Source organism: Trachurus trachurus (assembly GCF_905171665.1).
Source record: "Trachurus trachurus genome assembly, chromosome: 5".
Taxonomy (NCBI): domain Eukaryota; kingdom Metazoa; phylum Chordata; class Actinopteri; order Carangiformes; family Carangidae; genus Trachurus; species Trachurus trachurus.
Genome location: NC_139896.1, coordinates 34285580 through 34298171, shown reverse-complemented (window position 1 = coordinate 34298171; position 12592 = coordinate 34285580). Strand labels below are relative to the sequence as shown.

Below are 12592 nucleotides of genomic sequence, written 5' to 3'. Positions count from 1 at the left end.
AAGCTTCTCACTCATTAAAATATGAATGTGAATTATTTTTTTAAATAAATTATGATGGGAACTTTTTTTCACATTACATTCGCACAATTGTTATTTGTCAAGACCACACAGGATAAATATTTAGACTTCTAATGGAGTTGGGAACAGGCCCAAATAGCTTCTCCTGCGTTTGGTCCTTTTGCGATTAAGAGACAATGAATTCTTTTTATAAATATAAAAGTGTCAATGGAAGACACGCACTGTTGTTTCCATCGTCTCTCCTCATTATGTGGAATGACATTGTTTGATGAGAGTGTTTCTTTTTTGTTTTGTTTTTTTTGAAAGGCAGGTGTCAGGGCAGCAGATCAGATTTTTCTCAGAACGAGATATGTAAGCTACTTTCTCAACCACATAGCAAAGACACTTTGATCTGTTCATTAGTTTAAGCTAAAGTATTTGGAGATCAGATAACAGGAGGCATTTTAGGCCTTAAAAAGCTTCAGTGGCTTTTGAAAGCAGATTCTTTTGGTCAGCCTGAGGCTATGTGGCTTTGGGGGTGGAATTACCTCATCTTGAAATTTCCCTACGTCTTTTTTTTTCACCTTTTCTCAAACTGTAGACTCTATTACATTGTTTCTTTTTGAACTCAACAATAGCAGACAATTATGAGACTTTAACCATGGGCCTAAATTCATAGCCTTGGTTTAATCCAGTGACTAATATATTTAATCTCATGTTATTTCCAGTGGGCCTAGGCTATGTAATGGTTTTTAATACACTTGGCCTATACGCATTTTCCTCACCTTAATTCACTTGAATTACGCTTTTGCTTTAGGCTGCATGTAGTTGTTTTTTTAAATTAGAACAAGTATAGACAGTTGTTTTGATTTAGCTCAGGTGTATTACGCTCACTGGTTGGCGCATGCGCACTGCGCGACCATCAGGTGAAGTCGCCAATGTGAAACCTCTCCTGGTTTCACTCATTCGCTGCGTCTCAGTGGGATTGCTGCGACCGGAGCCTTTCAGATGTCTGTGCTGGAGAGGATAGACTGGAGGGTGAGTTCACTCGCGTATTTTCCCTCTTACAGCTGATTTAATTTAACCCAACCTGCATCATGTTTATCGCTCTTGCTGCTGAGCGTCTATTTGTTTTATTACTTTTCCACGATAATCACCTGTTTGTAATCGCCCAGCGCCGTGTGCGCTTTGGAATAACCTGTGATTAATGTCAATAGGGCCAAAGCTGTAGCCCATTCTCTCCACAGCTCCCATAGGATTGGTCTGAAGCTCCTGATTATGAACCCAAGACGTTCGTTTATGGTCGAATATGAAAAAAAAGAAGGCTTTCATTAGAAAAATAGAAGTTCTGTTGTTTCTCTGTGACGAATTACAAAATCAGATAAAACACGAAATAATTTAGATTATTATTTATTTGTATTACATCTTAATTCTATCACAGAAAACAGCCCTACAGGAGCAGCGTGATATGGGAATCAAAGGTTGTTAAAGTCATTATGTTCAGTAATAAGAGATGCGTGAGGTAGGCTATATATGAAGCCATAGCCTATAGGTTGGGCTATATAACAGAGACTATAGGCTGGTGTGTTATTTAAGGCGTTTGGGGACTTGTGTGCAGTTACCTATAAATAAGGCAAATTTTATGAGGATATTCATTGAAAAGCCACCTCACTTTTTTCTTAAATATCGACACTATAGAAAATCAACTGAGCAGAACTCTCTCATTGATTTGTGTGATATTATTTAATCTGTCCGGGTATGGATCTATTTAATCCATTTAATCTTTTACACCTGACGTCGGATGAGCCGGTTGTCACTGTAGTCGACCGTCATTAAAATGACAAGCGGAGCATCATCAGGGTTGTTGAAAACATCACCGTTAGGCCATGCGTGACTAACTTCCTTTAGGTCTGCTACATGTCCAACGCAAAATAACATTTAATCAGCGCGCATTTCTCTTCTGCTTCGCATCACAACAAGCCAAGGACCAACACGCAAAAAAAAGAAAAAAAAAAGACATAATCCTCAGTGGCCCATGTCCTGTTGTTCCCATGCACAGCCGATCATCACAGCTTGGGTGGACGGACGCCACAGGCTGTTATCCTAAAAGACAAAGGTCTGTCCATTAATCTCACAAATTATAATCTGACAAACTGACATTTAGTGCTCCTCAAATTATACAAAAGTAATTAATGCAATTTCTCCAAATAGCCCATTAAATTTAGAGAAGCCTGCCCGGTGTTACTTTCTGTTGCGGAGGGCGATAGGCCAACAAACACTAACACAAAACAAACTAACATTAAACTAACTAAGCGTCAGTCGTTAGAATAAAAAAGAAGGAGAAGAAAAACATCTTTTGTCCTCTTTTAGAGATTTGATGCATATCAAAGGTTCAAAGCAGCCTTGTTTTGGACATTGCAAGACTCCACCAAAAATGTAAATGAAGTTAAGAAAGAGTTGTTTGTTGAGCTCCTTTGAGCTTTAGAGGTTTTGGAGAGACTGGTGCTGCTAAGCCCTCGGGCTTATTGCGGTTTGGAACAAGCAAACACCGCTGTGAAGCGCCGACTTTAAAATATTATGGGTGTACTCGAATGATTATTATTATGTATGTGCGACTCAGATCGAAAAGATGCATCATCTTGATAAAATGCTGATTAGCACATCAGAATTGTATAGATTCATTTTGAGTTAATACAGATAATTAACACAAGGGTTTGGTTAAAGGACATGTAGCCTATAAAGAGCGTAATGTAAAATTAACTATAAGCCTATTGATCTTACATTGCAGATAAGAGGATATAAGAATAACATATTGTTTAAACTATGAGCATTATCAGACAATGCTGAACGAAAGAGTGAAATAATTGCAAAAAAGAAAAGAAAAACCTAGCTACCTTAGACTTTTACACCAGTCGATACCTAATTAGTTAGATGGTTAAGTATTTAGATTAAAAAAAAAAAAGTAAAGTAGCTAAATACATTTATAATGGGCCAAAATAAATAAATACATTTTAAAAAGATGATGATTACGACAGGTGTTATTAACATACTTTAAAAGCCTCCTTACCTCCTTCCAGTGAAAACAAATGAATCCTGTTTATTTGTCACGTTGTCGTCTAATTAGCTAATATAATTGTTCACGACTATCAACATTCTCCTAGCTAGAACCCTGCAATGTAATTGGCCCAGAGGCATTTCACAGGGTGTCACAACTTCACCAGCAGGCACTGTCTTGGTAACAGCAACCCATCACTGTATAGTCTTGTTGATTCTGACACACAGACATCATCATCTTCATCATCATTATTATTATTATTATTATTATTATTATTATTATTATTATTATTATTATTGTTATTATTATTATTAATAATATTATTATTATTATTATTAATAATATTATAGTCCTATAATTATTATTTTCAGATGAAAGTGCAAATAAGTTGATTCCTTATAGGCTATTTCTGAGCGATGAGAATTGTGTGAAAAATGATAATAATCCAGAAACAGAGCCATACAGGCGTCCTCCTTTCAGATGAAAAGCCCCGTGTTTAAGTTAGCGGAGGGACTCATGGAGACTAAAACAAACAATAAAACAAACCTCGGTGGTGTGAGACTTCCCTCACTGTAAGCCACGGTAAGTGGAGCAGAGAAAAAGACCCTGCTTGTAAATGTCTGACACTGTACAGACGGACAGGATTCTGATTGGTCCCTCGTTCCGCCAATCAGCAATATTTTAATTCCACGCGCGGCTACATCACCCCCTACACGGCGACGCCCACTCCCAGTGGCTGTGCAGATAATAGTAACAGTGCCCAAGTTCGCATCAGTAAGACTGAACGTCGCTGTTTTGTCCATAAGAGGGAGTCAAGTTTCTTATATGCACACTTTTCGCTCACTTGCACAACAGAGCCACACAGCGCAGTGACCGGAGAGGGGGGAATATTGCTTGTCAACGATTATTTTCTGCCATAGCGGCTGTTGGAGGATCATATCTGTGGTCGGACAGTGAGTCGGTCGGTCACTTCGTCCCTTCAGCTTCACCCACAGCTTCGCCTCTTCGCCGCAGCCCGAACAACAAGAGGGTTCATGAGCACCAGGAAGCTCTTACTTTTTTCTTACCTGGATTAACTCACAGGCGACGATATACTCTTTTCTTTTTCTTTTCCTTTTTTCCTCTTTTGAAACGGGAGAGACTATTACTCGGTCACAATGTTGTGGAAATTAGCCGACAACGTGAAATATGAGGATGACTGTGAGGTGAGTTTTAGTCTAATAGAGAAAATAAAAATGACTTTTGAGTGAGAAAGTTTGCAATTCAACGACAACAATGGAAGTGGGTTGTTTTTTTGATAGGCCAACGTCGATAATAAGACAGATAGATAATCCAACTAAACGGAGTTATGACGGATATTTTGAAACAGCCAGAGCGACAAGCTGCTGAAAAGTCTATTTAAAAAAAAAGTTGAGGCGCCTACAGCTGTACAAAGAAGACATAATTTTCAAAATAAATGTAGGTTATGTTTCTGTTATAATAAAAACAACTAAAATCATGATTTAAAAAATACAGCCCATCTAAAATAATTTCTCTCAGAAAAGTGGCAAATAATTTATTATGCATTTTAATTTGGGGCATTTCTAACACTCAATAATATTTCCCATGCAAACACGTTAATACAGATATGCGTATAGGCTAATTAATTGAGATTAAATTAAAGTCTAGGCCTATATATCCATATTTTTTATTTTTTATTTTTTACAGTGGACAGTGGATGACAGGCACCTAGTCCCCCTGAGGGACAAATGTTATCACTATACCTGCCATATTGTTGTCATGTCTCAGCTGCCCTGTCTCCTCCGTCCCTCAGGAAAGGCACGACGGCAGCAGCAATGGGAACCCGCGGCTGCCCCACCTGCCGGCGGTCAGTCAGCACCTCTACAGCCCCGCTCCCGCACTCTCACACTCGGCCAGTTCGGACTTCCAGCCCCCGTATTTCCCTCCTCCCTACCAGCCCATCTCTTACCCACAGTCCAGCGACCCTTACTCTCACCTCGGCGACCCCTTCAACATCAACTCCCTGCACCAGTCCCAGTCGTCGAACCAGCAGCAGCCGTGGCCCAGCCGGCAGGGCCAGGACGGGCTCGTCGGCGCCCACGCGAGAGGCGGACTGGCGAGTCAGATCCTGGGCCTGGAGGGAGGCTCGTCCGGGGTGAGGAGGGAAGGGTTCCGCCGGCCGGAACTGCTACCCGCACACGCGCACAGCCTCGACTCGTCGGTGATCGGTGATAACATGGGGATGCACGACATGGGCCACGGACTGGAGGACGTTCAAGTGAGTGGATTTGTTTCTGAGGAAGTGTCTCCAAGCGGGGGGAAAGTTAAAGTGGCAGTCACCAAGGCTGTAGCGTGTAGCGTGCATGTGCTGCTTAACAGTAACAGACAGTATGCATTTAGGAAAACCACATAATAATAGTAAAGTAAAGTAAATTCATTTCTTTTGTTGCATGCTACATTATTTCGATCACACAATAAAATAACCAAAGGCCACTAAGGACCCATTACATGTCCAAATCCCCCCCATTGAAAATATACAAATTATATATTTTTTGTTTGTCTGAGGAAGAGGAGTGGAAGAGTAATTTGGATAAATTTAGAAAATTATAGCTTGTAGGTCTATAGCTAGACAATGCAAAAATTAATTCCAGCTTGCTATGTCTATCATTTTTAAAAGTGCATTTTTGCTTATTGCTTCTTCTTTTCTTTTCTTTTTTTATCAGCATGTAGATGACCACAGTATTATTATGGCAGATCAGACAGTCATCAAAAAAGGTGAGTTTGTGCATGTCCACTAGCAAAAAGAGCAGCAGTTATTAATCTGAAATGAAAGAAAGTTTTGGGAAATCCTGCCAGGGGTACATGGGCCTTTGTACAGCCAAATAAAGATGCAGCAATTTAATTTACTGGGATGACTTTTTTTTCAGCTTCTTCATACTTGAAAATGTCATAACAATTACCTCCATAGTGGCATGTCAAGGCACTCAGAGCGAGAGTACAGCAAAAGGATGAGTCTTCTGTTTGTGCTCAGTGATAATCCTCACAGCCATGAGATGCACTTATCTGAGCTTGATGTGATCTTTAGCCTATTCTGTTGGTGAAGGTGCTTTGAATGGATGCCCAGTGGGAAAGAACTGATCCCTTTTCAAAAAACGGCAGGCTATATCTGACATGACATGAAAATTGAGCAATCTCACAAGCTCTGTGTTGACTGTGAGAGGAGAGGAAAGCTTTGGATCATTTCTAGGCTTGGATAAGCTTGCAATTGCAGCTCTTTTCAGATTACGTTAACAGGAAATTATGAGTTGATCTTGAAAAGCAGTGTTTGGCTCTGCAGAACCAGCTTTCGGTGGGGTGTGGCATTAGGCTTGCATGTGAAGGACAGTTTAGTAATTTGTTGGGACATGAACTGTTTTGAAGGAGAACTTATCCCTGCTGTTTTGTCATCAGGGCCTTTTAACAGACTCTGAGTTAGAGAAAAGATCAGCTTGAGCAATTATACTGTACTGTACTGCTTAGTTTCGATTCTTCATTATATGATAGATAGATAGATAGATAGATAGATAGATAGATAGATAGATAGATAGATAGATAGATAGATAGATAGATAGATAGATAGATAGAAGTTTTATGTTTCAGTTTAAAAAATGTAACCGCTATGCTTTAGTTCCATATTATCATACTTGCAACAGCGAGGATAAACTCCATGACATCTTTGTGACATTATATATAGTTTTGTTTAAACATACTATGGTGCACACTTACAAGCAGAAAGCCATGTGCACAGCACAATAAAGCAACCGGTCTGTATTTGTTACGGAAATCAGTGATGGTTCATTATATTGTTCCCATGCTCAAGGGCACGCTATGGGCAATCTAGGTTTCCACTTGTAAACAATGGCATGTCATTCCCAACCATGTGCCCCAGAGGAGCCTTAAAGCACTCATGTGACTCTGTGATTTCTGTCTCAGTATTAGGACTACGAGGTGGCAGGAACCTTGATCGCTTACAGAGGACTTATTATCAGGGGGGCATTCTTGCGGGTGAGGATGAAGCTAGCTATGTTTTGTAGTGTTGCTGTACTGTTTTTGTTTGTCCGATGACTGTCAGTGCTTTTGTGGGTGGTTTTTGTATAACTGAATTTTTTAATTTTCTAAATTTTGTCCAACCTTTTCGCGCAGCTATACATAAAAAGAAAACACAACAGCTTTTTAAGATACTGAGGAGAATCTGTAGCTTTGACGAAAGGCAGTGTCAGTGTGTATTGTATGTGTGTACCTGTTTGTGGATGGTGTTTGGGATGAGGGGCATCTTAGCTGTGTAACCATCAGGCACCCAAGTGTTTGGAAAACCACACAATATTTCGAAAGTCTTCAATTGCTGATTCTTGTGTGTTTTTCATGCGGCAGACACCGGTTTTGTCAGTTGTGCAGAGCTGCATACAAGAAAACACAGGCTCCCTGTTGCACAGACGGGATTAAGTTGATTAGAGTTCATGCATATACACAGGAAAGCTGCATATATAAACAAATGCTATTGCAAATTCGGATTAATTTCTTTTTTTGTTTGTTTTTGCCTTCTTTTGTCTTCGTTTCACCCTTTAGCTCACAAACGTATTTTTCTGCACTCCACAGGTCCCGTCACTCTGCCCAAAGGCAACGCACTGGGTCTTCCCTTCCAGAAAGAGTCCCTGCTAGGTATGGTATCGAACCCCACAGAGGTGTTCTGCTCCGTACCAGGCCGTCTTTCCCTGCTGAGCTCCACATCCAAGTACAAGGTCACCGTGGCCGAGGTCCAGAGACGTCTGTCGCCCCCGGAGTGCCTGAATGCATCGCTGCTGGGAGGAGTTTTACGCAGGTCAGAGCTTAAAGACTCGACTTTCTTTCTTGTGGTTGTCCGTTCAAGTCTTCTACTTAACAAAGAAACACATTATGACATGACTATCAAGGGCAAATTAGCTGAAAGCGATTAATTTTGTTGGTTTTTATCAATGGTTTTTTTTTCTGTGCACAGTTGATGAGCTTGTGTGATTGACTCACTATGCTATGAGAGGTCATTATTAAGCTGAGGAGTTGTAGCTCTAGCGATCTGTAGACTAAAGCTCGGCAGCCCATGGGAAAACGTTTTCTAAAAGCACAGCTTGGCTCAGTTGCTCTGGCTCATCATATTTTTTTTTTTTTTTGGTTGTTTTTGTTTTTTGTCTAAGGTTTGTGACTTTCTTTGTGTGGTCTGCAATTTCCCTTCTCCCTCTGGGGATAGGTTACAGGAACACAGTTAGCACCAACCTAAAGACTCTGTGGGTGTGTGTGTGTTTGTGTGTTCGTCAGCCGCTGCACCATGGGTATAGGTTTTATCTGTGGCAGAGCAGTTGACCTCATGGCACATATGTTAGTGAGGGAGTGTGTGTGTAGGGACTGTGAGGTTACGGTATATGTCCTGACCGGAGCAGTTTGTGCTTGGAGTGGCACGTTTGCCTGCTTCCCATGTGTCTGTGTTAATGCTGACATGTACACACACACACACACATACACACACACACAGACAATCACAGCCATTTTTAAGTAGGTCATATAGCAATAGGAGCAGGATCGTTATGTGAAGGAGGAGGAGGGGAGGGGGGTTCTCCCTAAAGATGCTCCCTCTCTCACCCGCCATGCAGAGGGAGAGCTTGCCTGCCAGTCATGCGGAAAACTGAATTGGCCATGGCAAGTGCAGAGTTTAAGTGTTTGTGCAAACACGTGTATGAATGATTTCTCCGCTACGCTTTTTGAGAGGAAGCATCAATTGTGTCAGTGTTTTTTAGGTCAGGGGAGCCTGTTGGCATGTGACTTTTATCAGAAGTGTAGGATGAGACCTGCAGACAGGAGAGGGACTGGTCATTTCTAATGTAATAATATCATCATCATAGATAGATAGATAGATAGATAGATAGATAGATAGATAGATAGATAGATAGATAGATAGATAGATAGATAGATAGATAGATAGATAGATAGATAGATATACTTTATTGATCCCAAGCTGGGAAATTACAGTGCAGCATCAACACAATTTGACAATATCATGGCAAATCACAACATTTCTTTCACTGGTTGGAAGGGAGCAGGGAGAAGATATCTTATATTATTGCCTGCCCCCCACTCAATATCGAATTATTCTAGTAATCTGTCACTGAGCAACATTCTTGCCATAAAACATACAAAACAAAACAAATAACAAATTTAACCTAATAATCTTCCATAATCTGTGTAAAGTGAATGACCTCATATCCTGAATCTCTTTTCTTTTGTTCTCTTTCTGCAGAGCCAAGTCAAAAAATGGAGGCCGCTCTCTGAGAGAAAAGCTGGATAAAATTGGACTCAACCTGCCAGCAGGAAGGAGGAAGGCTGCCAATGTCACTCTGCTTACCTCACTAGTAGAAGGTATGACATGTCACTCAGTAGTTCACAGCACCGTCTCAGGTGTAATTGCTGTTTGCACTGGCAGGAATGTCGCTCTAATAGTTTGAGAACGTGGGAATGTCAATCTCTCCAACCGACTGTATGTGTTATAAGCACTGTGGGCCGTCTTATGGCATTTTCGAGACACTATTAGTCATTGTTGAAAGACTCTGATATATACGGACAGCATGGCGGAAACGGTGCAGAGTTTTTGCTATTGACTGACTATGACAAAGTTGTTTTGTTTCACGGCGATTCTGTCCATTTAGTGTCCGAGCTGAGCTGGTGCGTGAACAAAAAGCTGGTTGACGCTATAAATATATATATTTCAGTTCAGAGCAACAGAATGGCTCCCAACACATCTTTAGCACCAATTCTGCCCTACAAAGGCAAAGTGCAGTCTCTGTCAAAATGCCAAATTGAGAAAAACAGCTTTTTGTGTTTTTCATTGTCAGGTTGAAGCATCAAATTATGAATAACTACCAAGTCTATAATTGATTAGATAACCGTTTTTTAAAAACCGTTTTATGGCATATTTTGTGACCAATTTTGACCGTTTTATGGCAGATACTGCACTTTTGCCTTGGTTTTGGTGCAGATACTGCATTTTGGCTTTGTAGGGCAGAGTATATGTTAACATTGTGAAAATACAACCAAACCTAAGCACTGAGCAAAGTACTCTGAACTATGTGATCAATATTTTGACAACTTTGACAACTAAAACACGGTCAGCCATACCATAGCCAGACAGTGACGCTTTGCTGCCTTCATGGTATCACTTCCATCACATCTACCTGCCGTGGGCTAACGTAGAATATTTTCCTCCGTCTTGCTCCCTACATGGCTAATTTTTTTTTTTTATAAATGGGCTGATGATTGTGTGCAGGAGAATGACTGGAGGCCTGTGTTATTTAGAGACCTTCAAAGCTGAATTAAGCCTTGTTATCTTGTGTTCTGCTTGCCAGAAGGGCCGGCTGACCTTAAAGCTTGTGCTTCTGAATAGCTGCCCGCATCCTCAAGTGATGTGCGTGCCTATCAATAAGTGGTGCTGTTGGTGCTGTGGGCACTCTGCGCTAACATTTATCCACATAAGCCCATTATGACCGTGCAAGTCAAACCACCCTCAAGACGTAAATATATTCATCTCACTAGTTCTTCCTCCCTGGAGCTAGAAGACTGAGCACAGCTGATTATTCTGTAGTTCAGATGTTTCACTTCATGTGCCTTGATGCTCGGGTATATCAGGTCCAAAACAGACCGCTAGTGTAATGCTGCAAATTGATAAATCGCTGACCAGCTTACCACTTGATCTTTGCCCAGTGTGTGAAATCACATGTTGCGATCGTGTCTGTGTAAATAATAAGGATCTTTATTTTATTCATGAACGTACGAGTTCCAAGAGCCAGCGTTGTGGTAGATGTGGATTAACAGATGGCTTGTGTGTTGTTTTCTCTCATAACAGCGCTTCATTCCTTTATTTCTCCTCTTCTAGGTGAAGCTGTTCATTTAGCACGAGACTTTGGCTACGTGTGTGAGACAGAGTTCCCCGCAAAGGCGATCGCCGAATACCTCGGCAGGCCGCACGTAGAACGCAACGAGGTTAACTCTCGCAAGAACATGCTCCTCGCTGCAAAGTAAGTAACTCTTGATGTGTGTGCCTTTAATTTGAACAGAATTGCATGGATCACTGGAGTGTAGTTGCTCATTGACTTATACCTGCAGTGTTATCTATGGAATTTGCTTTCAGGCTACAATGAATCAGTTTATTTAAGTATTTTCCTGCGTCCCCCCCCTAAATCAATCTGTGTTTTTTTTTTTCCCCTCCCTTCAGGCAAATCTGCAAGGAGTTCACCGACCTGCTCACTCAGGATCGCTCACCTCTGGGAAACTCTCGGCCGGCACCCATCCTGGAGCCCGGGATCCAAGGCTGCCTGACCCACTTCAGCCTCATCACTCACGGCTTCGGCTCTCCGGCCATCTGCGCAGCCATGACCTCGCTTCAGAACTACCTGAACGAGGCGCTCAAACAAGTGGACAAGATGTACCTGAGCTCTGGTAGCGACACCCAGGGATCCTCAGACAGTGGAAGCAAATCTACCGACAAAATGGACAAGCACAGGAAATGAGAGCTCAAAGGAGAATCCCTACGAACTTAAGAACCCAACCCCCCCTCCCTCTCTCTTGAGTCCCTTAATCTTTCTGCCCTGTCTGCCCTCTTTGGACTTAAAAAAAAAAAAAATCAATATTTACTATTGTCATTTCAAGAGCTGAATTTGTGCGTGAGTATGCGTGTATGTGTGCTCGCGCTGTTAAATTTATATGATACTTTTTTAGAAGATGAGGATTTCTAAAAAGAAAATTGTCACAGCTGGCTGCAAATCTTTCTTCTTTGGCACCTACGCTAAAAAACACCAGCGGACTGGTCCTGACGGGAGCAGCCCATGTTGAGGACACAACACCATAATACTCCGACCTTTATGCAGCCCTATACAGTCGCCAATGTGCCAACGTTACAACCATGGGACCTGCGCCCTGTTGAGACGAAGACGACGAAGAGAACAAAGTGCATACTGTTTTGTTTTTTTTTTCTCCCTAGAGGACATCATTTCAAGATGAGTCGCTGTGGCTGTGAATTCCTCCCATTTTCCCCCCCTTCTGCTCCGTCTGGAGGCAAATCCACTGATTTCCTGTGTCTCAATGGACTTGCAAAGGACAATTTTTATATATGAGAAAGAGAGAGAAGAAAATCCACTTCATTTTCTTTACTTTTTTTGTGCTTGATTTGTACAACAACCACTTCAAAATGGCTCCAGTGTTATTGTGCTTTGTTTATGAGAAATGATTTGACTCTTGTGTAGGTCTGAAAGAGAAAAAGACAATTTTTTTGTGTCTGGTCAGAAACCAGTGACTTAAAAGTGGGTATAATAGAAGCCTCTTCAGTGTTCATGTGGATTACAGGCGTAGCAATGCATTCCATTGCTAGTCTATCTTTTATACCTGGCAGCAAGAACATGTTATTTTTGTGACTATGTTAGGTATTCATCATCCTTAGTATTTAAAAACCCCAAGTCGACAACGACCTACAAACCAGTTCAGTCC

The 12592-nt window shown here is 41.3% G+C and overlaps 1 protein-coding gene across 1 annotated transcript; it reads left to right on the top strand.

Annotated features, from left to right (window-relative positions):
• Positions 1–4209: 4209 nt before the first annotated feature.
• tfap2c (transcription factor AP-2 gamma (activating enhancer binding protein 2 gamma)) lies at positions 4210–11619 on the top strand (the record flags this gene model as incomplete). Its single annotated transcript, XM_083971689.1, has 7 exons — positions 4210–4257; positions 4866–5330; positions 5776–5827; positions 7688–7910; positions 9357–9475; positions 10986–11127; positions 11325–11619. 7 exons carry the CDS (start codon positions 4210–4212, stop codon positions 11617–11619), a joined length of 1344 nt encoding a protein of 447 aa, XP_083827815.1.
• Positions 11620–12592: the final 973 nt, after the last annotated feature.